This window comes from Pocillopora verrucosa, chromosome 14, assembly GCF_036669915.1.
Source record: "Pocillopora verrucosa isolate sample1 chromosome 14, ASM3666991v2, whole genome shotgun sequence".
NCBI lineage: Eukaryota > Metazoa > Cnidaria > Anthozoa > Scleractinia > Pocilloporidae > Pocillopora > Pocillopora verrucosa.
In genome coordinates, this window is record NC_089325.1 from 5,279,492 (window position 1) to 5,304,410 (window position 24,919).

General features: G+C 39.5%; 2 protein-coding genes across 4 annotated transcripts; one reads left to right on the plus strand and one right to left on the minus strand.

The window, feature by feature from the left end:
- Positions 1 to 363: 363 nt before the first annotated feature.
- On the minus strand, positions 364 to 8,327 carry LOC136277963 (protein amalgam-like). Its single transcript, XM_066160917.1, has 4 exons — positions 8,075 to 8,327; positions 3,069 to 3,455; positions 2,031 to 2,306; positions 364 to 1,496 (listed from the first exon to the last, which is right to left on the minus strand). The coding sequence occupies exons 1-4, from the start codon at positions 8,124 to 8,126 to the stop codon at positions 1,267 to 1,269; spliced, it is 945 nt and encodes a 314-aa protein (XP_066017014.1). The 5' UTR covers positions 8,127 to 8,327; the 3' UTR covers positions 364 to 1,266.
- Positions 7,557 to 24,170, plus strand: LOC136277962 (uncharacterized). Of its 3 annotated transcripts, XM_066160908.1 has the most exons (18): positions 7,557 to 7,671; positions 8,901 to 9,881; positions 12,064 to 12,447; positions 13,235 to 13,618; positions 13,904 to 14,161; positions 15,297 to 15,635; positions 16,068 to 16,235; positions 16,673 to 16,697; positions 16,993 to 17,041; positions 17,430 to 17,525; positions 17,750 to 19,049; positions 19,650 to 19,790; positions 20,178 to 20,368; positions 21,006 to 21,128; positions 21,357 to 21,427; positions 22,032 to 22,072; positions 22,556 to 22,652; positions 23,441 to 24,170. In XM_066160908.1, exons 2-18 carry the CDS (start codon positions 9,818 to 9,820, stop codon positions 23,523 to 23,525), a joined length of 3,816 nt encoding a protein of 1,271 aa, XP_066017005.1. In that variant the 5' UTR covers positions 7,557 to 7,671; positions 8,901 to 9,817; the 3' UTR covers positions 23,526 to 24,170. The 3 variants fall into 3 exon arrangements, with proteins under 3 accessions (XP_066017005.1, XP_066017006.1, XP_066017008.1); XM_066160909.1 differs by lacking the exon at positions 17,430 to 17,525; XM_066160911.1 differs by lacking the exon at positions 8,901 to 9,881 and having other exon boundaries at positions 7,617 to 7,671.
- The last annotated feature ends 749 nt before the right edge of the window (positions 24,171 to 24,919 follow it).

Sequence of the window (24,919 nt, forward strand, 5' to 3'; positions counted from 1 at the left end):
GATTTCAGTTTGCATTGGAGAATTTGGTATTGGATCGACTTGTAGTCCCCCTAATTGAATTTTCTTTCATATTCTGCTCACTTGTCTGCTTGATTTTGTGTTGATATGGTGAGGAAAAATTCTGTCTTGGTTCCTCATTGGAGTTAAAGGGTTAAGCAGCAGAAGCTTGTTTTAGGTGGATACAAAGAAAAGTTCTTAAAACTAATTTTGGCGTCTCTTCAACGAAATTTGATGTGTTTTTGGTAAGGCTTCAAACATTTTTACGATTCTCTCACCTACAGGTAAATGCTCGCGCATTCTTCTGAACCGTATGCGACTCCTATCCCGTGTTTATAGCAAAAGCTAAAAGCAAACCAGACTTGATGAAAGTTTGTCTTAGTAGTGTTTATTAATTAAATAATCACTTCCTTTATTGCTTTAAGCTCGAAAGCACTTTCCGTTTTCGAGATGGTTTACTGAAACGACAGGATTGAACTCATAAACATTTCTAAAAGAACTGAAAAGGCACATTACATTTGATTAAATTGCTTTAATAGTTTTGTACGGAATTGACTGTCTACCATTTAGTACAATCGACCATGCTTAAAAGGCAAATGTTTTGCATCTTATACAAGGAAACGTGTTGTTAAAAAGTGTTTTGAAAAAAATATTTATACATATAGCACAAAAAATTGCATTCTTGCTGTATTTACTAATATTAGGCCAGATTATAGGTTTGAATTTTTAAAAAGTTCTCTCCTACGAAGCCATTCCATGCTACTTTCGGTAACAAACTCTTCAGTTGCAAGTTCTTGGAATTCTTTTCAGTGATTGGGTTGTGTTCCGAACTCACATTGTAAAACAAAGGATTTTGAGAACCGATGCACTCATCAAATGGGTGCGTCAGATTGTTGTTCAAAGACTAGTAGATGGTTTTTGTCAAAGCAACTTATTTCTCATTTTCTCGATGAGAAAATTCTCTTCCGTCAATAACAAAAATTGATCTGTTTTAAAGTTTTCTATTTTCCTTAGCAATCATTTTAAAGCACACTTACAGTGCACTACAATGACGCAAGTTTTATTTCTAACTATCGGGTCAGTGGAGACAATTTAGAGGCTTAGGAGCAGAAACCGGCAGGAAGTTGAGAAAGAGAAAAAAGTTTGATAAATTGTATCGCTGCTTTTGCTACTATTTCGGTATACCAGCTAATGGTGCACTCCATGATAGAGTATGATCAAGGTATACTCTGTTTCCTGTTTGCCCGCTTTTCTATCGTCTCTCAGTCACTAACCCGCAGTCGCCTCATCGTCTCTAAGCTCGATCTTGGCAGTTGTGGAGTGCTCACCTGTTTCTTCATCAATATGCTGCCCATAAGCGAGATTCCTTTCGCAGTAGCGCCCACGCAAGCGAAAGATAACCACTGCAGCTATTAATAAAACTGACACACCTATGACTACCGGAAATAACCACACAAGACTTCCTCTATCGTGTGATGTTTGTGTTGGCATATGGGGAACTGGAAAAAAAGTAAGAAAGCACTTTAGCAGGAAGGATGATTATCATCACCATCATCGTCGTCATCATTTCTTAGCAACTTCAGAAGTAAAATTAATACAAATTCAACAGCAAGAGACCTCAAAGACGGGAGGAGAGGCTGGGGGGAGGCCATCTCGGTTATCAATCTGTCTGTTATTAACTTGTGGATGAGCGGCTTGGCCAATTCAGAAAATTGAAAATTTTGCACTTTTTTTAATGTATAGAGAAGCTAATCGAACCAATGATCGATATCAGGAGAAGATATCAAATTGCAGGACCTTGTTAGAGTAACGTGGACTACTTAAAATTACAGGGACAATGATGTGGTTGATAGCATGACTTGCGCGAAAGAAATCCTTAGCTTAAAAAAGATCAGAGAAACTAACTCCTTGAATAGATAATGATCCCATTCGACTTCTACAGTGGGGGAGTGTTTGATATTTTCAAATCGTTCAACACAGGTATATGCATCAGTAATCTAGTTCATAGGTATTTAAGTCGACAAACAAATTACCTGTTAGCTTTTGCGATCCATAATTATGCTCCAAAACCGTAACCACAATCTCCTTATGATCTTCACCAGCCTGGTTGTGAGCGCTGCACAGGTAGACTCCGCTGTCGTTTGGCGTTACTCGATTGAGAACCAATGTATTATTACCAAAAATTCGCCCCTGTTTCGTCCATGTTATGTTAGGTGCAGGAAGACCCTTTGCTTGGCTGTTTATTCGCAAGTTGTCCCCAATGTTCACGGAAAAATTTTCCTGTTTTGGACTAGTTATCTTAGGAGGATCTGTTTAGATATTTGAGAGTTAGGTTTTTCTAAATCAGAAGTGAATTTCAGAGAAGGAAAGCCAACTTTTTGTCTCGGGTGTGACTGACCATAGCCTGTACGTATTTTACAACGTAAGTTCTTTGTAAGGCTCTGCATGGTTAATACAACAGATCTGGAGGATAACTGAGAACAGTTTGAGATTTCTCTTTAACACTGGTCAAAGGAATAGATATTTCCCTTTGCATACATATGAATCAAGCAAGAACGTATGTCTATATAGTCATGGCAAAATCTATGCACTTTGCAGCCACGACATGATTATGTGATAGGATGGGGGAGCAATCTGTGGCTCCTAGGGGGGGAGGAGTACTTTCTAGTTATAAGCTTATGGGGATGTGCCACTGGATGGACTCACATTTTCACGGCTATAATTGATTGACTATAATTGGGCAACATTTTTCTTGTAGTCATTAGAATAGGGTCGCACATTTTGGGGATTTTGGAGGTGAGAAGATTCTGGTAAGTGGGGATTAACAAATATGTCAATTCATGTTATAATGACCTTCTTAAAATGCTTTAAAAGGTACATAAACAGAATGTGACTAAGTTGGGATCGCGAAAATTACATTTTCTTAAAAGCGGCTAAAATGAGATCCATTATTGGCCACTGATTGACTATGGTTAAGAGGCTCTGCGTGGCCAGCGGCACATACCCAGAACATACCCCCTCGTCCGGGTCTGTGGCATCCCAGTGCAAATGAAAGGTAACAAATATATTACCCTCAAGAAGAAGCATCACAGGATCCGTCAAAGGAGGCTGATGAAGGCCGAGCTCAACCTGAAGACAGTAATGATTCTCGTCCTTCATGGTTAAATTATGGAGTATGAATGCAACTTGAAGCTTGGACATGTTAAAGTCGCAGCTAATTTTCTTTTCGTAGTTTGGTCTTATCAGTACTTCACCGTGTCTATCGATGACCAAGAGTTTTGTTTTCAAGAATCCTGGATGTTTCCAGATTCCAAACATCACCTCAAATATGCTACTGCTCCATGTCTCTGAGGGAGGCAGCTCAAGCGTCCAATTAAGCGTAGCTTTGTCTTCGCTACGGGCAATCAGGGGATCACTTGGTTTAGAAACAATTTTAGTATACCCTCCTTGGCAAAATACTGTTAAATCGTGGAAAGAAATGGAAAAGAAAAATAACCGGATGTGCAATGTTGCATAAAAGCAGAATTAGAAGTGACCTTGTAAGTTATTAGATCTCTCTCAGCTGTGCAATAACCGAAGCACTCTTTCAGTACTTTTTCCTCGTAGCGGAATTGCTCTTGAAGCTATTTACAAAGCCTAACCAAGTACTTAAGAGCTACTGTCAACATGCATCAGACAAACAGCGGCAAGTCACCCAAAATTCTTTTCCTCTCCTACTTTCATATTTTGTAGCCCAATATGTCCTAATAATTTTGGTGTAGTTTTTTTGTGAAAATATATTTTCGTTTTCGAGAAATGATTGTTTTCTTTCGACCGCTCAAATATGCAAATTTTCAACACCCACACCCACATACAAGAGAAGACGCATCGCCTCAATACCTTTGCAAAGCAAGTTGGCCTGAACATCAGCAGCAAGAAGACTGAAATTATGGCACTGAACGCTACCAACACACGACCAGTCCAGATTGATAACGAAGAGCTTCCTTACACAGACAGATTTACCTACCTCGGCAGTATCATCAGTAGAGATGGAGGAACTGACCTGGACATCCAGAGCCGTCTCAACAAGGCCAGAAATTCGCTCAATATGATGAATAAGGTATGGCGTTCTTCTACCTATAGTACTCGTACCAAGCTGAAGCTCTATCATAGCTGCGTCCTTACAACCCTCCTGTATGGCTCAGAATGTTGGCGCTTAACGGAGAAGGATCTATCAAAACTCTCCACTTTTCACACCAAAAGCCTTCGGCGTATTTTACGCATCTTTTGGCCTAATGTCATTTCCAACAAAGATCTTTTTGAACGGTGTGGAACCGAATCAATGGCTACCATTCTGATGAGGAGACGCTGGAGGTGGATTGGCCATGTCACCCGTCAAGAAGCTTCCATTGCAAAAACTGCTATGCATTGGACGCCAGAAGGGAAACGCAAGCGGGGTCGCCCCAAGATCACATGGCGACGGACAGTTGAGAAGGATATAAAGGAGATGGGGAAGACCTGGGAGGGCATCAAGTTCATGGCAAGGGATCGCCTGATGTGGAGGGAACACGTTGCTGCCCTACATGCCTGTTAGGCGTAAAGGGCATGATGATGATGTGTGACCTCATGTAACGAATTTACTTGACCTCCGGTATTTCTGCCGGCATAATGCTCAAGTAGTGTTCATTACTGCGAAGATCTTTTTCATATTAACGTCTTTATCCGCATTGCAAATATATGACTTTCATATATTCACATTCGAAATTTTTACAGTAACTTTATAACCGGGTGTCTACAAAACGAAGACCGAAGACCGAAGACCGAAGACCGATAAACGAAGACCCTATTTTTTTTGCCCGAATAAGGCACGGACAGTTAAAAAACCAAGCAAACAGATGTGAAAATAACGGGGATCTTCGTTTTGTAGAAAAGACCCCCTGAATCTACAAAACGAAGACCCTTACTAAAACGCTTTGTTAGACCCCAATTGACGCGAAATCAAGGGGGTCTTCGTTTTGTAGAAAAGACCCCTGAATCTATAAAACGAAGACCCTCCCTAAAACGCTTTGTCAGACGCCAATTGACGCGAAATCAATGGGGCCTCGTTTTGTAGAAAAAGCCCTCTGAATCTATAAAACGAAGATCCTTGCTAAAACGCTTTGTCAGACCCCGGGGAAGGGGGGGGGGGAACTCCTATACATTGCCTATAGGGGTATGTGCTGCCCGACGGGGTCATGATTTCGGAGCTCCTGATTTAGAACGAGCTATCCAATTTAATGACGGAGCTTCGGTTCGTGGGCGTGAGTTTCCGATCCTGTCGCCCACTGACATAAACCATATGCGAAACCTGTCACTGAGTCAGCTATGGTGCTAGCTTTTATTTTCGAATTCCTCGAAAATGAAGCTATCGGCGATGTAAAACGGTTTTCCTTGATTTATTTGAGATCGTACATGGCTTGAGAAAGCTTCAGATCGGCTCACGCGCTTGCACTTAAAGTTTATTTTCAAACATGCTTTTACTTCATTATGTAAACAATATTAATTAAATTTTAGAGTACACGATTACATTGATATGCTTTTGATACAATTGTTGGTCCGAAAAGACATATAGTACAGTAATTTTCGCTTCCTTGAGATACGATTTTCCGCACGGAACGATCTCTGCAAAAAGCTTTATGTTAGAAGTATAGTATTATGATCAATTTCTTTAGGTACCTTTTGTTAAATCAAGGTAGATATAGGAGTTTAGAAACTGTGCTTATCTTGCCTGGAATCTCTTAAATAGAAGCAGTGATGCCGAGGTTTCTGCATGCTGTGCCTCAATTCTTAACGCTTTCAAACAAGGATTCTTAAAACTGACAGGTTATAACTGAATATAAAAAGACACTATAAAAATTGCACATATTTTGTAAAGGAAGTTAGGAACGGTTAGTTAGGCATGTTAGGAACGCTTTGGCTTGGTTTTTTAACTGTCCGTGCCTTATTCGGGCAAAAAAATTAGGGTCTTCGTTTTTCGGTCTTCGGTCTTTGGTCTTCGGTCTTCGGTCTTCGGTCTTCGTTTTGTAGACGTCCCTTTATAACCGTCCTTTTGTCTTTCAAAAGCAAGAAGCTCAGTAGACTCTGTCATATCGGTCATTGTTAAAACTGTCTTTGTTTTGATGCTACTTTTCGACGTAGAAAAAGTATGTCGGACAAAAATATTCACCAAAAAATAAATACGTCTTTGCCAGCTTCAATAATGACAGGGGATCAAGTTTAGATGATAAAACAAAGGATTATGCCGGCAGAAATACCGTTAAGTAAATTCGTTACACGAGGGCACACAACTCGGGTAATATTCAGGGTGAAAATTTGCATATTTGAGCGGTCGAAAGAAAACAATCATTTCTCAAAAACGAAAATACATTTTCACAAAAAAACTACACCACAATTATAAGGACATATTGGGCTAAAAAATATGAAAGTTGGAGAGAAAACGAATTTTGGGCGACTTGCCACATTATTTCAAATTTGTTTGATAGATGCTGACATCCTCTCTTAATAACGACCAATCTACGAGAACAAGAGAGAACTAAAACCTAAACAAAAATCCCCGTTGAGGACTCTAAGAAAGTTAAAGGACAAACCCAAACACGATTAGCGGTGACGATTATTGCACGTGTATTAAGCCACACTAAAACGGTCAAGGACACTACTCTCAAAATAATGCGTGATCTGGCAGCACATGACAAACTAAGGCTCACAAGACTCGCACGAGGATTTCACTACAATATAACAGGCCTAAGCAATTCCCAAACACTTAGTTAAAACAATTTTTAATGCAGTTCATAACAATTGTCCTGAAATCTTGAAGAACGGAGTCATCAGTTTGCCAGTCACCGCACAGTAGCAACTGTAAAGTTAAAATAGAAAATATGGCACAGAAATAGAAACATTTCATCCCATTTTGAAATAATTTGAATATTGACTGGAAAGGCGCACCATGCATTCAACTGCCCTGTGTAAGCATACTCTTTCTGCATATCAATCTATTATATAGCTTCACTACTTGACTATCGACTCCCGCTTTGCAATTCTTCTAAAAAAGTGTGATATACAATTCGTCAGGAAAAACATCGTCCGTCTAAACTGTCGTTCCAGCATTTATTTAAGACTTTTGACCTGCTCATTGATAAAACGTGGTTTGAAAAATACTAAAAATATAACATTCTTTTTCCGTTCTTCAGGTTTTCTGATTAACGATCGTTTTGAACACTGAGGTAGGACTTTTAATTGGCCGGTAATAAATCATGTTCAAAAACTCACCACCTCCTAATCGAAGTACTGTTTGACTGACCTGTGACGCAGTGAATCACAAGATAACAAAGATAAAGTATCGAGGGTTTCTTCATCGCTTTGATTAATCCAATTTAAGAGAAATAAAATTGTTCAACGATAACTCTAACGAACCACTGAAGCCAAAGACAAAAATTAAATGTATGCGGAATATGCCAGATTAGATCATTTCGCTAATTTTCCAGGAAAAGGAGGGACATCATTTTCTATTTTTGGTTTGTCTTTAAGTGTTTTTTTCAGAAGTGGCAAACGGAATCAGTCGTAACGGATGTCTAAAATACCTGACCTAGCTGGACATTTCTGATTTAAAATTTAACTATTAGGACAATCAACTGAGTGAAATCACGACATGTCCCTCAGGTAAAGAAACTTGAGTCACTTTGTTAATGGAGCTGACAAAATTTCTTGATTTCAGAAAGCTAATTACCATGTAATTTACACATCTGCTTTGCTGGTAAACCGACGTCGTGTTCGAAGCGAATTTCCGTCATTTGCCTTCATTTGCCTGAAATTCGTAACATCCTTTGTGTCTAAGAAGGGGCATTGTAATTTGCAGTTGAATTAGGTTTTTTATGGATATTGAATCTCTCGCTCTGCAATCAAGTTTAGAATATCGAAAACTGTGGGTTTTATGTTTTTCGGTTTCCTTATAATAATGTTTGCCAAAATGTTCGGTTATTCCAAAGTATAACGTGGGGTTGATAATATTTTCAATAACATTCGAATTTTCAACACAGGAACGACAAATCTATGTTAAGCTTACCTGTGAGGCACTGAATCACTCCGTACAGGATCGAAAGTATATACACTTTCATCGTCAAGATAAAAAATGCTGCTCTGCTTTGAATATCCTTGGGTATTAAAGCTTAGTCGTTCCCTCTTCAGAAACTAAGCAAAAAGATTCGAAAATACACACCGGCAACAGCAAGCTTATCTTTACGATTCGGAGATTTAGCTAAAGAGACGACTTTTCCATGAATACTTTATAACATGAGGACTGAAAAGCTTTCCTTGATTCCGAGAAATGATGAATGTGATATGCATGATTAAGCAGATCGGGTCAAAATGTCAATCAATCAATTACTCATACAAGGCTGTTACTTAAGGACCTATACTTGCATATAGTTGTGCTCTGATATTGCAACAGTTCCATAACATAACAATGATCCTAATTAACATTTTTAATGATAATTAGTTAATAACACGAGATTCCTAGAACATGCAGCACAGTGACATGACCAAATCAGCGCAATCAAGACATTATTCTAAGACTCTGAGTGGACTTGCACCCAGCTACATTAAGGATTAAGTGAGATACATGCATGAGTTCGAATCATGAGGAAAGATCCTAAAACAGCCGGCAAAAAACGTATGGGTATAGGATGGGTCATACTCAGTGGACTGAAACTATATTGAGGCAATTATCACCAGTAGCATGGATTAGTACCATGCTAACGACTTATCTGTTAGATGTTGCATTTTCTTCTGTGCAGGTTATGTAGATTCAGTAGTATTTTACAGCATGAAGTCTGGCGCTTGAGAAATCAATTTCTATCTCATGTAATTTTTTTTTATTTTGAATTTTCCAGAAATCTTTACTGGGATTTGCCGGTGCTTACTCCTGAATTTTGCAGAAAGTAACGGCTATAATATTATACTGCCCAATATTATTGATACCGGTAAAACACATGCGGGTCATGTGCATCGATCGGCAAGAAAAAAATCCTTGAGGAAGTTTCATTGTTAAAAGATGAACCGTGATCACTGCCTTCTTAGGAAATTAACTTAATTGAGTTATTTAAGAAACTTTGCTCATCCACTCTGGCCGGAAAGTGAAATCAGAACTGCTTCTCCTTACACAACTGATCTGCTCGTTACAGATTTTTGTGTGTTGAGTCAGTGTTGCCACGTAACTGGAACACTGTGAAAGGAAAATTGTGGCAGCTTCAAGGCTGTAATTCCTTTTCATTGAGTGGCTTTGCTGCCAGACAGTGTGTTACTTTCACTTTACCGAATTTTGAACTTAAGCCAATGCAAATATCAAACAGCAAAACAATGCAAAACACTGCTTTAGTTGACGATTTCCGTCACAATTCTAAGAAATATATCAGCCACTTGAGGACAATTATAAATCTTTGCGTCAGCATGGCTAAGAGGGTATACGAACTTAACCGGATCGAATGGTTGGCTGATGTTCTACGGATATGTAAACGAGATTAAAGTTCCTAGAACTCAAATCGTTTTTTTTTTCCCTCGAAACATAGTTGCTTTCCTTTCCACCCACTCATTTCCGCTTCATTGGCGATCATGTTTGCCAAGAGATATGTTTCAAGACATCAAAACAGCACTTAAATAGTTTAGTTAGGCTACTACTTCCACGTCTATCAAGTTTATCTCAGACTTATCGGCCGTTTAAGCTAAGTTACTCGGTAACAAAGAGTGACCATTTGCGCCGGAGAATCTGAATTTGCACCAAGGAGCACCCGATAAACTCACTGACGGCTGAATGAACAAAATGGACCGATGGCCGAAAGAAGTCCTTTTTGTCTCCTGTGTTTTTGCAGCAACAGGTATGAGTAAGTAGTAACTAATAGTCTGCATTCATTCATCAAGATTCAATGGAATTAATTTGTCTCTGAATGAGATTTCTTGAGGTGAATTTAGCCTCTGACTTAGGTTTCCAATGACTTCAGGAAGAGCTGAGATCCAAAGGACTAAAATCCGAGAAAAAGGCTTGAAATTAATCGACAAATAGTGGTTTTATAACGCTTTGAGCAACTAAGGAGAGCGACCAAGCATTCGCAACCCCCGCGAAAGCTGGGTCTCGAGATTTTGAAAGTGGAGTTTCGAGTTATCGTTCCGTTCACAGACCAGTGTGCCGCTTACCCTGTAATGAGCTTGTCGTGAGATGTCAGATTACGAATTAAGTGCTCTTCCGTTACATTTAATTTTGATAGCATGTTGTGGCTTAACCGTTTGACTCAAAACATTTCTGTTTGGACAAATAGATATTAGTATAGGCATGTTCCTGTTTGGAAATATTATGTCTGAACATCTGTTTACTGAGTGAAAGTGACCTTCGGGTACAATTAAAATTTAATAAACGAAGAAAGTTATGTCGGCTTCTCCATGTTCGCGACAAATTTCCTAGCTTTACAACAGAAAGGTGGCTTACAAACTTAATACAATTTTCTTATGTTATGAGCAAGCAAGGTATCTAACAGATGCGAAATATAGCTTTAGTTCACCTGAACTTAACCTCTTCATTTCTAGGAAATTGGTAGTCAGTCAAGCGTTACTTCTCAGAAATGTTGATACAATTTCCCACTTATCCCTTTCCGTTTTTTATGGATCGATGGCCGTTTTCATACCTAAGACATATTATTCCTCTGAAAGAACTTTGGCTAGTAATAGTATTTGTGAATATTTTATACTTTTACGCACTATAAAGGTAGTTCATGTGGACGCATAATGCGTCTCTTCGAAGAAAGACTGGCAAAAGTAGCATTATGCGTTTATCGAAACCTTGCTCCGTAATGCGTCTTGAAGACGCAATACAAAGTTAGTTCATCTGAAGGCATAGTGCATCTCTTTTTTTAAAGACGGGCAACAGATAATGCACGTTTTAAAATGAGATCGTGTTATAATTAGAAAAAGAGCCACGGGTGATGTGCTTAGTAAATGGTCTCCCTGAACGATTAGTCTTTAAAGTCGCTCAGAAGAAATTCAATTGTCTCGAGATACCCACGGTACATCTCAGGGCTCATCTCAGATTTGGTATTTATTCGTCCACCATTTTCTGCTCCTCGACTCCTCAGGACATTGCTCGTTTCTGTTTCTTATTGAAATCATGGTCTTCTTAGCGACTTCCTTCGCCCTTCGTCTGTCACAAGACAATTTTACAACTTCGAACACGGCCGAGACTGAATTAGACATGGTTTGATGCTACTCTGGTTTAAAGATTTAATGAATGTAACCGAGAGGTTACAATTCATAGACCCAACGTTTCGACACTCCTACTTAGTGACCTCATCAGGGTTGATCTAAACGCTGCAACAAGAGGTCTTTTTATACGCTCATTAATTAACTGCCCTTTTTCCTGACGAGGTGTAAGCGTCAGGAAGCAAACGCCATCATCACGATCTAAAGGAGCGTGGGCGGAGTTGATATGCCAGACTTCGAAATAGTTTTACACTTATCCCCCCCCCCCCCCAATTGTACGGTTAGTTAGGCATGTGTGCTCCGATAAAGCCCAATTTTCTTTTTTGCAAAAGAAGACCGCTTTCTGATGCTCTTTTAAACGTGTACCAAATTGACGTTTGGTCTGTCCGATATACTCGTTATCACAATCATTGCACGGAATAGAATAAATAGCGTCGGTTCGTGGGCAGGTTTACGATAGACACTTGTCTTTAATCGTTGACAATCAGCCAGCTGGACGTTTTTTGATTGCGGGCATTAATCAAGGATTCATTCTATATAGTTTCCAGTCATTATTTATCGCCTGTGGAGGAATTTTCGGGGGGAGTGGGGGAGGGGTGAGGTCACGATGTTCACGGAAGGGGGGATCAGTCGTGGCCGACAGGGGGGAGGGGAATTATAGAAAACTGACTCCCAATAAGGGGGAATCATTAAAATACTATAAAGACTTGACGGGGGGTTAAGTAAACTTTATTGTGACACAACCAAAATCTTCCCATCCCCTCCCCCCTGCCATAAATAATGACCGGTGCCTTGCAATGTCATTTACAGGATCCATTCAAGGTCTAGTCTATCCAAGTATAATCTCTGCTCCAGAAAAGCCAACAAAAGCCTTCACTGGCGAGACTGTGTCATTAAAGTGGCACTACAATTCAGGAGATCTAAAGAATGATCTTTTCGAGGTGGTGTTTGGTATTTGGAAGAGTCCTGGGTTCCTGATGAAGTTGATAGCTGTCAACTCGAGTGGTTTTCCGTTAATGAGGTCTTCCCATAAGTCATCGGTGGGTTGGGCAGGAAATTTGACATCCTCTGTCGCAGTGTTTGAACTTTACAACGTAAAACTTAAAGATGGCATGAAGTATGGAATATTGGTGGAATATGGTCTCCATCATATCCCGTTGACCGACACAGTTCAGCTTCAAGTTAAGTCCAGGCGTAAGTAATATCGTTCATGACAGCTCGGACTATGTTGGCAGTAACTCAAAATTGTACTTTTGGTTGCTGTGATTATGGTTCACTCGCAAGTTTTTAGACGGAGTCCGCTGAAAAGAGGTACATGCATGTCTCTTCAATGAGGGCACCAATTGATAAGGTGATAAGGTCATTGTTTGTTCTGTTGGGATCAAAGTTAGAGTTCCTTGACCGGAGGGGTCCCTGAATTATCAAAAGAAATCGATAAAGATAATTTCGGAAGATTGATCTAGATAATTTTGTTTGCAGCCATTTCTGATTTTTTGCAAAAGAAGACCGCTTTCTGATGCTCTTTTGAACGTGTACCAAATTGACGTTTGGTCTGTCCGATATACTCGTTATCACAATCATTGCACGGAATAGAATAAATAGCGTCGGTTCGTGGGCAGGTTTACGATAGACACTTGTCTTTAATCGTTGACAATCAGCCAGCTGGACGTTTTTTGATTGCGGGCATTAATCAAGGATTCATTCTATATAGTTTCCAGTCATTATTTATCGCCTGTGGAGGAATTTTCGGGGGGAGTGGGGGAGGGGTGAGGTCACGATGTTCACGGAAGGGGGGATCAGTCGTGGCCGACAGGGGGGAGGGGAATTATAGAAAACTGACTCCCAATAAGGGGGAATCATTAAAATACTATAAAGACTTGATGGGGGGTTAAGTAAACTTTATTGTGACACAACCAAAATCTTCCCATCCCCTCCCCCCCTGCCATAAATAATGACCGGTGCCTTGCAATGTCATTTACAGGATCCATTCAAGGTCTAGTCTATCCAAGTATAATCTCTGCTCCAGAAAAGCCAACAAAAGCCTTCACTGGCGAGACTGTGTCATTAAAGTGGCACTACAATTCAGGAGATCTAAAGAATGATCTTTTCGAGGTGGTGTTTGGTATTTGGAAGAGTCCTGGGTTCCTGATGAAGTTGATAGCTGTCAACTCGAGTGGTTTTCCGTTAATGAGGTCCTCCCATAAGTCATCGGTGGGTTGGGCAGGAAATTTGACATCCTCTGTCGCAGTGTTTGAACTTTACAACGTAAAACTTAAAGATGGCATGAAGTATGGAATATTGGTGGAATATGGTCTCCATCATATCCCGTTGACCGACACAGTTCAGCTTCAAGTTAAGTCCAGGCGTAAGTAATATCGTTCATGACAGCTCGGACTATGTTGGCAGTAACTCAAAATTGTACTTTTGGTTGCTGTGATTATGGTTCACTCGCAAGTTTTTAGACGGAGTCCGCTGAAAAGAGGTACATGCATGTCTCTTCAATGAGGGCACCAATTGATAAGGTGATAAGGTCATTGTTTGTTCTGTTGGGATCAAAGTTAGAGTTCCTTGACCGGAGGGGTCCCTGAATTATCAAAAGAAATCGATAAAGATAATTTCGGAAGATTGATCTAGATAATTTTATTTGCAGCCATTTCTGATTTACCGAGAATCACAAACGTCAGTAAACCGCCGCTGCTCAGGAAAGGACAGAGCGTGAACCTTATATGTAGTGCCCAAGGCTTGTCTCCTGTTCAAGTTATATGGAAAAGAAATGACAAAGTATTAGTCAGCGGTATTTTTAAAGCCATATTGACCCTAAGAAACATCACAGCTGAGGACTGCGGCGATTACGTTTCTGTCGCTAAAAACTCCGCCGGAGAAGATACTAGGACTGTTATCCTACGAGGTAAATGGTTTCACATGATAATGCTTGCCAGACAGAGTTTCTTAAGGTGATTCCTCAGAAAAAGTTATCGAACAATTTTTTCAAACTGTCCTTAAGTGTTCCCTACTAATGTCTGTTTCGAAAAATACAATAAAAAAGATAGGTCATCGAGCTTGTTTAGGATATATAACGGGCCAAACTTGCCCCATTTATGCCTGTACTAGCATCAATCACGCGCGTCATTTCATAGGTTCACGGTGCATTTTGCTGCAACTGGAAGCAACAGTTTTTGAAGAACCACTTGAAAAAATCTTGATAGGTAGAGAGTCTCGAGCGTATGGAACAATTTGATATATAATTGCGGGAAAATCACACAAAGTTAACCGACATCGACATAAAACGTTCCTCGAGTCGTTCCTTTCAAGTTCACAATTTGTAACGAGCTTCGAGCACGCTTTTAGCTTTATCTTTTTTTCCCTTCCAATATTTTTTTTATTTCCCCTAGGGGATAATTTTTTCTCCAAAGTCATGCAACAAAAAATATGGGTCACCGTCCTTGCTTAAGAGCTGAAGACCATCGTACCTCTCTACCTGGTCCATGGATTGAAAACAATACCGTGTTCTCGGAATGCGCGTGCGCTCATTCTTATAATTGCATTATAATTGATTTTTATGCGCAATACAGGATGCGTAGAGCAATACTGAGGAATCACCTTAATATGAAGTTTCGAGCGTAAGCCCTTCGTCAGAGCCCTTCGTTCTGACTACCGAAAGGTCAGCTTTAGAAACTGCATAAACGATGGCCAATTTAACACGGCATTATCAACTCAATTGATGAAACCAAATTATCTTGTGAAATCCCTAACTGACGCAGCTCTACGGTTTCTAAAGAAACTTACCCCCTTTAACGCAAGATAAACCGACCACCACTGATCTTGTTAGTCCTTCAAGCAGATCGCATAGAAATTCAAGGAATTTCCCTATAAATCATTTTTGTTATGTCAACTTTGCATTCCTCTCAATGCTCAAATATGAATACTAAAATGCCTTCTCATTGATCACCGCACGAGCTAACGAGTACACTTTTGACCGTAGCCTTTCATTCTATTTCCCCTGGAATTCCTCATTAACAACTAAATTTTCCTGCTTGAAACAGTACTTCCGGAAAGTCCAACTATACTGAATTCAGACAAAATAGTGACCAGTCCCAACTGGACGCTACGATGGTCAGCGGTTGAAAGTGAAGGAGAGCTGCAGGTGACGTATACAGTTCTGCAAAAACGTGAGGGTGAAGAATATTGGCTACTGGAAAATGTTACAGTAAACATATTTCAAATTAGACTTAAGGATAATACATCTTACTCGTTCGTGGTGAAAGCTTGGAACAAATGTGGAGAGAGTGGGTTGGACAGAGACAAAATGCTGAACATATCCACCGACTTTGAAGACAAAGTTACACAAGGAAACGACATATCTCTCAAAACAGTTCCGACAGGTAGGAAAACATTAAATCTATAGACCAGAAGATTGGTGAAAAAAAATCATTATCACTGTGCTATGTGTTTCTTCATAGTCAATTTATTTTCGGTCATTAGGTCACATAAAAGTTTGCAGGTACATGCTGGCTGCCATCAGACTCAATTTTGCTCATTGGCGTAACTGATTTATGTGTATCTGACCGTTTCATGGTTATCGTAGACAAAAAGCTGTATTAACGGAAATGACTTTAAAGCCCAGAAATTGGGTTGTTTTGTAATAGAATGGAGAGAGGAACTACGCGACTTAAGTGTCTTGGCCAAGAACACAGAGCTGGGAGGGAAAAGTAATGACCGGCTAGGCTCAAACCGTGGACGCGTCAATCCAGTGAACCAATCAAAACCTCACCCCATTTCCTAGATGTTAACTAATTTCAAATTTCATTCGACAGAGAGTGAGACTGCACTGACTCCATTCTCCAGCAGGGGACAAAAAGACGTTGAGTCCCCGTGGAAAATTGAATTCATAATTTTGATAGTACTGGGCATCACTTTTTTAGTGTTAAGTGCAATCGTGTTAATGCGAATAAAAATTATCCAAGACAAAGGAGATGACCAAAGTAAGTAACTTAAAGCGTGCCCTTCGATTGAATTTCGTAAGACAAAAACTGTAGTACATGTTATAACAGAGGCCAATCAGAAGAAAGGATAATTTTGGACTCATATTAAATGGAGTCAACTAGAGCTCAAAACAAAAACAGGCAAATTGCCTCCAGAGCAAGAAAACACAATTCATTCGAGCCGCCAGTGGTTTTAGTTTTGCATCTGATTGGCTGGAGAGTTACTTACAATCACAGAGCAGAGTGAAGTAAACCATTACAATTTAGATATTTTTTGTAATAATGTATGCCTTACAGCTTAACCATCGATGATGATGAAGACGAGGATAAAGCTTTCAGTCTTTTGAAGACGTGAAATTACATTAGAGTGAAAGGGAAGGAAACATCATAGATAAAAGAGTAACAATTTCCCTATTTTTCTCTTCAAAACTCCATAGGACCTCAAGATTTAAGGAACGGAGGGTAGGCATTCAGTGGCGAAGTAATCCTTACGAGGCAAATTTCAGTATCTCACATCTCATATAGTTGTTATTATTAGAGATGATGTTCAACTTTCTCTAATTTTGTAGATTCCCTGGAAAAAGTCGAAGTTCAACGAACTAGACATCAAAAACTCTATGTATTAAACTCTGCGTCAATCAATATGATTTTTTCATTTATTAGAATAAGTGCTCGCAATGAATTAAAAGTTAAGTCGATGAGTTGATGAATAACAAAAAAATGGATTTTCAATTTCTGATATGCATTGCTTTTTCAGGTTAACCATATTGCATTTAATTTTACAAGAAAATTCTGCGTTTGATCAGGTGGGGAAAGTGTAATCTGTATGGTCTCTTTTAGTGTAAACTAAATCAGCTCAAGGCGTTGAAGGCGCGCCCTGATTAGCCACTCAAACGCCGAACATCCCTTGCTATTCACCGCTGAGCAACTCACGCGGGATTTAAGCTCGGAAATATTTTAATCGTTGAAGGAGTAAATTAGTCAAGATCATCTTTTTGTGCTATTTGGTATATACTTAAACAACTATTCACCTCATAGTCGGTGGCTAGCGGTGGATAATTACCTCACCGCATCGCAGCTTGGTAAACATCCACCACTAACGTTCATCTACCACGAAACTTTCTCCATTTCCGTAAATAGTTATTAGTTACCGTTGGTTTAATCCAAATATTGCTTTACTATTACTATTTCCAGTTCCTCTCATTGCCACAAAAAGGTCGAGTGCTCCAGGATAGTTTGATTTTGTCACCCGAGTTGATAATGCGAATTAGCCACCATGAAGAGATTAAGGTCAGCTTTGTTAGAATGGCAGAATTTAGTTCATGCCAAGAACAAAAACCGATCCATACACTGATCGACCCACCACAAGTACCACCCAGTCCTGAAAATTGAAGAATAAGAGTTACTAAACTTTCTGAAATAATCTCTTTTACCCTTGACGTAATCTCATCGCCTTCAGAGAGTTAAGTATCTAACCTCCAACAACATCAATTTATTGTATGATTTATTTGCAGGCTCACGCGGATTCTTTAGAAAGAGAACCATTGACGACAGTGGTGACTTCACTGGGACTTTCACGATCCTCGTTGACGATAGAACAACCAGTATCAGCAATAGATGCTAACACTAAGGAAGGAATAGGAGAGACACCTGAGATGAGCTCCGTTCCTGCTGCATGCTCATCTGGTCAGCAGGTCATGCCTTTTACGAAGTTTTCTTCCCGTGAAAATTATGAGAGTTCTTTAGAAAGAGAACCGGTGACGACAGTGGTGACTTCACTGGAACTTTCACAATCCTCGTTGACGATAGAACAACCAGTATCAGCAATAGTGGCTAATACTAAGGAAGGAATAGGAGAGACACCTGAGATGAGCTCCGTTCCTGCTGCATGCTCATCTGGTCAGCAGGTCATGTCGTGTACAACGTTTTCTTCACGTGAAAATTATGAGAGTTCTTTAGAAAGAGAACCAGTGACGACAGTGGTGTCTTCACTGGGATTTTTACAATCCTCGTTGACGATAGAGCAACCAGTATCAGCAATAGTGGCTAACACTAAGGAAGGAACACGAGAGAGACCCGATACGAGCTCCGTTGCTGCTGCAAGCTCATCTGGTAAGCAGGTCATGTCTTGTACAAAGTTTTCTTCACGTGAAAGTTATGAGGTGTTGCACAACTTCACTGAAGTGAACGCCCAAGTTGTTACAGCTCCAAATGCAGGGAATGAAAACATTGTCCGAGTTCAAGAGGAAACGACAGTCCGACGTCTTGACACGTTCAGAGAGAACAAACTTGAAGGAGTGAATCATTCAGAAGATTACTTGCAACCGGTGGAACACTTACAACCTGCGTTTCAAAACAGAAAAAACTCCAGATGTTTTCAGGGAAAGATACAAACCTTGCCCCAAGGTCGTCCTGTACCTAAGCCTAGAGGAAAATCGTCCACGTTTGCAGGAATGACCTTAACTTCACGATTATGTGACAGTCAACGTGCAGGTGTCGAACGAGTTAACCAATCAAGGTTCTGCACTCCTCATCCAAGAGTTCTACACGAAGAACACAGTTATCAGAATGATAGATGTACAGGAACCCCACACGAGAGCCCAAGATATCCACGATCAGTGTTAGCTTCTACCTCCAGGAAGGAGTCACCATACACAAAAGTGCAGAGCAACACCAACTGGGAAGTTCCCGGCGAACGCTTGAGACTATTTAAAAGGATCGGTGGTGGAACATTCGGTCAAGTGTGGGAAGGTGCGGTGTTGGATGTGCGTGGTACTCAAGGCTGGTCTATTGTGGCTGTTAAGATGCTAAAGGGTATGTGTTACTGCTAACAAAATATAAAAATGCCTATAAATCCGTACTGACTATCGACAGCTTTTAATGCGAAAGGATGAAGCGTTACATCTTATACCTCAGAGCGGTGCTTGCATGCACTGCTAAAAAAACTTAGATTCGTAAATGATGTTTTCTCTGAGATAACTAATCTATGACTGGGAAACGTTACATAATCATGCAGTTTCTACTTTCACTATCTCTGCCACACAGAAACACATGTTATCATTTAAAACCAAAGGGATAATGTTACATTAAAACTACTAGAAAGTTAAGATTCGGCTCCGTTTTGTAATGAGTGAGGAGTTCGTCGCATGTGCTGTTGGATCATCAGTAATAAGAATCGATAAAGGCACATTTTTATGCAAGCAATACTTCTTCAAAAAGGAGGAAAGAATTTTGTGTCATATCAATAAGTAAATGAGGAGGTAGCAAGTCGCAAATTAATCGGGGAACTCTTTACTTGTGTGTAAGAATACGCTACGTATTTAAAGCCTCACAGCTAAAACTTAAAATGAACGAATGAACAAAATTTAGTTAGAAATATTGTAACTAAAGTTTTCATAACATTCGCTGTTGCAGAAAATTCCTCGAAGTCGGATCGAATGGATTTGTTGTCAGAGCTGGACCTGTTGAAGAAACTTAAACCTCATCCTAACGTAATACAATTGTTGGGCTGCTTGACGAAAGACGTAGTCCGATGTAAAGGAGGGCGAGAATTTAGTGAGTTGGATTATTTCTATCCTAAATGAGCAAAGTAAACAGTCGGAAGGAAAATGCCAGTCTTTGTTGTGTCAAAACTGAAAAATATGCAACCCGAAGAGATTTGACTTCCTTGTTTGCTATTGTTGCTTGTTTGTTTGTTTGGTTTTTTTCTTCATAACCACATCCTAGTTGCGTTTGTCGACGGGATGAGAGAAGGATGGTCGTTTTTACCTCAGGTATTGTTGTTTCAAAAACCAGGGCTTATCAGCAATCACAAAATAAATTTTATTAGCGGCTTAATGCAGTTATTTGACTGCTAGAGTCACAAAATAATTCATCTTTGTCTATTTCAGAACGCTATTGCATAACTTAAACACCAACGATTCATTTTCTTTGCATATTCAGGGCCGCCGCTTGTTATCCTGGAGTTTGTATCTCATGGCGATCTCCTTGGATATCTAAAGAAAAGTAGAGGCGAGACAGATGACTACTACGACGTTAAATGCGCTGAAACTTCATCGAAAATACCAACAGAACAACTTTACAAATTCGCTTGTGATATTGCCCGGGGAATGGCGTTCATATCGGCTCACCAGGTGTAGCATTTCACTTAATCTGTTCCATTTTTATGACACGTGATATATTTAAAAATTACTCAGCGATATATTTAACAATTAAATATCTACCGCCAGCCACTACCACTGAAATGAAAAGTTGTGTAAGTGTAAACTTAAACACTGAGATAACATAGCACAAAAGATGATTTTATCTAATTTATTCCTGCAAAGATTACAATATTTTCGAGCGCAGGTTCAGCGCGAGTTGCTCGGAGGTGAATAGCAAAAGATATTTGGAGTTTGAGAAGCCAATCAAAACGCGTCTTCAACACCATCCACGGTTTTAGCATATACTAAACTCAAGTATACACTTTTTCCATACGTGATATTTCAATTTTTATACTTCTAGCTTACATACCAACAGACATTTACTCGTGTTAATAGCGCTTAAGAGGAAACTAACTAAAGTTGGACAAACACGAAGTTAAGAATTAAGAATAAGAGGTGTAATTGTCAAAATTGGAAATACAACAGTTCAAACTGAACTGCGAAATCCCTCGTGGAGGTCAATTCTCAATGAATAACGATAATTCAAAACGATGGTGATGAGAAATTTATTTCACGAGGTTAAACACAGGGTAAAATATTATTCATCAAATTGTTTGTTCACTTGTAGTTCGTTCACCGAGACTTAGCAGCGAGGAACGTGTTGGTTGGCGAGGGTCTGCGCTGTAAAATCACTGACTTTGGAATGGCGAGAGATCTTGGCAAAGATAAAATTTATGTCAGGAGGTCGAATGTAAGTAAGCATGTACCCACAAACAGGTTCGGTGAGTGCGCACTGCTTCCCACCACCCCACTCTCCCGCGACCTTTCAAATTCGTTACTTCTCAGACTTGATCACATTGACCCTGGTGTCTCAGGCTTGAGGAACTTAAAAAAAAACTTTGTTGACAACTGAACTCACAAAACACTTATTCTGGTTTTATACCGAAGGTGATTAAATTGTTATTGCGTTATTTTACAGGGAGTTGTACCAGTGAAGTGGATGGCAGTTGAATCACTAACAAAACAAATTTTTACCGCAGAGAGTGACGTGTAAGTAGATCGATAAGCTTGAATTAAAAGTGATAGCACTTTCCCAAATGGATATTTACTCAGTGCATTTCTTAAGAGTTCAATGTCTCTTTAGCGTGAAATCAAATCTTCATGTTTCCCATCCGACTGTTTCCTGCTGAACAGTTACCTGATCATGTAAGAAAGCGAGAAAAGTTCCTTGTATACGATAGACTTTTCGATAGTCTACATTACGAGAGACTCTTCGCAAACCAAAAATAGTGATAATCTCCTGAGACAGATAGCGGTAATATGATTTTTTTTTCTCAGTTCGTGAGCGGGCGGTACTCTACAAATCCTGCAATCTGATTGGTTTCGAGAGCGGGCAGTATTCTCCCCATCCAGCCCACTCACAGTTCTTTTCGCAACCATTTGTTAGGTTTTAGAAAAAAATAAAAATGTTATTCACCAGCCAAGGTCGGTCTGTATTGGGAAAAACTGTGCCCTCTGTCTTGGATACCGCCCGAGGCCGTACACAAGACAGATGGCACAGTCTTTCCCAATACGGACCGATCTTGGCTGGTGAATAACATATATATATACGTAGTACTTTTTTGTCTTTCTTTTTGTCTTTCCCTTTTTTTAGGTGGAGTTATGGCATCGTCCTACATGAGATATTCACACTCGGTAAGTGGATTTTTCCAGGTTTGTGGGAGACTTGAGGTTATTTGGACTCCAATTTCAAGCGTCGTCAATTTTTTTTTTCGGAGTAAAAACAGTAATATGGCGGAGAAAGCCAGAGGATAACACGATATCAGCTTAACTAGGTCACCTCTTTTCGAGGAGACCAGACAATCAATGTAGACTGTTAAACTGGAATGTCAAGTGCGATCGTGAGGGGCTGGTATCGAACCTGCTAACAGAAAGTATGACTGTGATCATTCGGGAATAGTAGTTCCTTTTCAGAACTACCATATCACGGACGAGTAGACTACACAATCAACTGCTGCTTCAGGTTTCAAACCTTTCACTCCACTGAAAAGAAAATTTGCAAGTCTGTTATCACTCAGTACTATCTTTTCTACAGAATCTTTTTTTTTTCAGCTTTCTGGGAGCTGACATCTTTTAAAGTCTTCGCAAAAAAACTAACTTATACTTTTATCTTTGCAGGGGGGAACCCTTACGATGGAATGAGCGGACAAGAAGTATTTACATACGTGTCGCATGGTCACAGATTGCGAAGGTCGTCAGGCGTGAGCCGAGAATTGTACGTAGAACACGTTCCATCTACATTCACACTTATCAATAGGCCTTAATTACAATAAATGTTATAGAACGCTTTTGGATTAAGTGTCTTAAAAAAAAAACAAAAATAATCATTGCGGCTTATCAGAAGAAAGAAAATATCTCAAAGAGCCAATCAGATCTCAAAGTAAAACGAGCAAACTGCCGAAAGCGTGGGAAAACGCGAGTGATGAATTTGTGATTGGTTTCAGTTTTGAATTTGATTGGTTGAGAGAGAAGCGCAACTTTTCTGGACCAGTCAAATAGCAAAGAAAAGCAAAACCAGTACAATCCGGATTACTTTCGAAAATCAATTGAAAATTGCTGTATTAAAAGCTATAGTTGAGGAGGTGCTTTGCCTTCATGTAAGTAATTCTCCACAAGGTTCTACTAACCTAGGGAATAGATCTTTATTTTACCTTGCGTTCGTATTATTCAGGCTCATCGCCACAAATGTCATTTTAATGACGGGTTTTGGCCCAACTATTCAAATCGTCATACCATTTGTTCTTTTACTGAGCGGCTGGTTACATCGAAGCTTGGTGAGAAAAACCGACTCAGGACTTCACAAATGTCTTTAATTGGTTACGTCTTGTTTACCATGAGGTGCGGTTTATAAATCACAAATTTTCCTGAATTTAAAGCAGTTTTGATAATTGGGGTTTTGGGTTTATCCCGCGAAAACCGATCATTAAAGCAGAAAAAGGCAATGCTTCTACATTCATTCGGACAAGTTATTATCTTGACAACATAATCACTTGATTCCCACAGGTATAAATTGATGCTTCGGTGCTGGGACCAAGAGCCATCCAGGCGACCGACATTCGAATCAATTACGTCTTGGATGGAAACTTAAACGCATCCTTTCTGTACAAAAATTCGGAATACCTCGCAAATTATAAGCTAGGCGTAATGTATAATATATAGATTTAGCCAAGCGTACAAGCGGACCTCTTATTAGCTTTATTTCCAGCCCTTCATTTTAATTAAAAAATGTAAGAAAACTCTTCAACACTGGCTGTAAAAGAGTTTTTTCAAGGGGATTTGGGGACGAAGTCTGGAACCTGGAGACGATGTCACAACTTGCAAAGCGATGAACACGCATGCTAGTCAGCGGTAAAGTCAAGCAGCTGAGGAACTTTTTTTTATTGTTTCTGTTAAGAGCAAATTTTCGAAGATGGGGAATGTATCTCCTTCAGTTGGAGTGTATGATTTCAACACCAGTTGAAATTAAATTCTATTGAGCGTGACTGATAATTTCGGTTTGGCAAAATGAGCCAAAATTGAAAGAAACGACGTCAAACTACTTCGCATTAGACATCTCCGGTCGATTGAAGAGTATACACGTGAGAACAGTGAGTCAGTAAAATAATATGCCAGAATCGTATAGGCTTCTCATATCTTCTCTTGAAATTGCCAGGTATGACTGCTTGCCCCACCGTTTTTCTTTAACGTTTCAACCTGATAAGCGTAGAAAATTAAAAAGAAAAGTCATTTTCAACTCGTGTTTGAATCTGTTATTTCTTTTTTTACTTTTTCTGACTTTTGGCTATTCTTGATTCATGATTGTCCTCTAGCTGGAAAAACACGGTGTCTTTTAGAGATTTTTTCTGTTATTTAATACGGCAAACTCTGCTGTAACTGCATATAAAGTAGGTGTCTTAAAGCCAACTGTCTATGATCTCAGTAATTCCAGCTATGGAAATACGAAATTTGTTTAACATGTTTCTTGCGCTGCGAAAGTTTGTTTAAAGGAAGACAAGCTAAGCTAAGCTAGAACCAGAATACCATGATTAAAACTTGATGACGAAGAGAGACTTAGGATTCGACGATGAAGACATTTGTAGAAAGCTTGAGATAATACCTGGATTTCATTTGTACATCACGGAAATCAATTCCAAACATCAGTCAAGTTTTCTCTTTAGTTTAAAAGTGGAATTGATGTCGTTATTGGCTATATTAAATAGGTTGAAAAGTTTTAGATGGTTTTTCTCATGTTTGCAAATAATTGAATTTGCTGGATGGTGGATTTGTTGCAACGTGTTAACATGAAATACAGCGAAAAATCTTACTGATATAAAAGTTTCGTTTCGACCATCTACTGGCAAACCTTTGAATAATATTTCAACCCAACCATTTTCCACAAGTTGTAACCACCATTACATGTCCATAATAAACTAACAGGATCGAGGAGAGTGCATTTGGGAATAGGCTCTGTTGTCTGTATCATTAAGTTGCTGATCGCTTTTG

Bases quoted from the DNA above. Each gene is read 5' to 3' on its own strand.
- LOC136277962 (XM_066160908.1), top strand. From the start codon at position 9,818: ATGAACAAAATGGACCGATGGCCGAAAGAAGTCCTTTTTGTCTCCTGT. The intron at 15,636-16,067 runs GTAGGAAAACAT...TTCATTCGACAG, and splicing joins TCTCAAAACAGTTCCGACAG to AGAGTGAGACTGCACTGACT. The intron at 22,653-23,440 runs GTACGTAGAACA...TGATTCCCACAG, and splicing joins TCAGGCGTGAGCCGAGAATT to GTATAAATTGATGCTTCGGT.
- LOC136277963 (XM_066160917.1), bottom strand. From the start codon at position 8,126: ATGAAAGTGTATATACTTTCGATCCTGTACGGAGTGATTCAGTGCCTC. The intron at 2,307-3,068 runs GTAATATATTTG...ATATCTAAACAG, and splicing joins TGTGATGCTTCTTCTTGAGG to ATCCTCCTAAGATAACTAGT. The intron at 1,497-2,030 runs GTAATTTGTTTG...CTTTTTTTCCAG, and splicing joins TGGATCGCAAAAGCTAACAG to TTCCCCATATGCCAACACAA.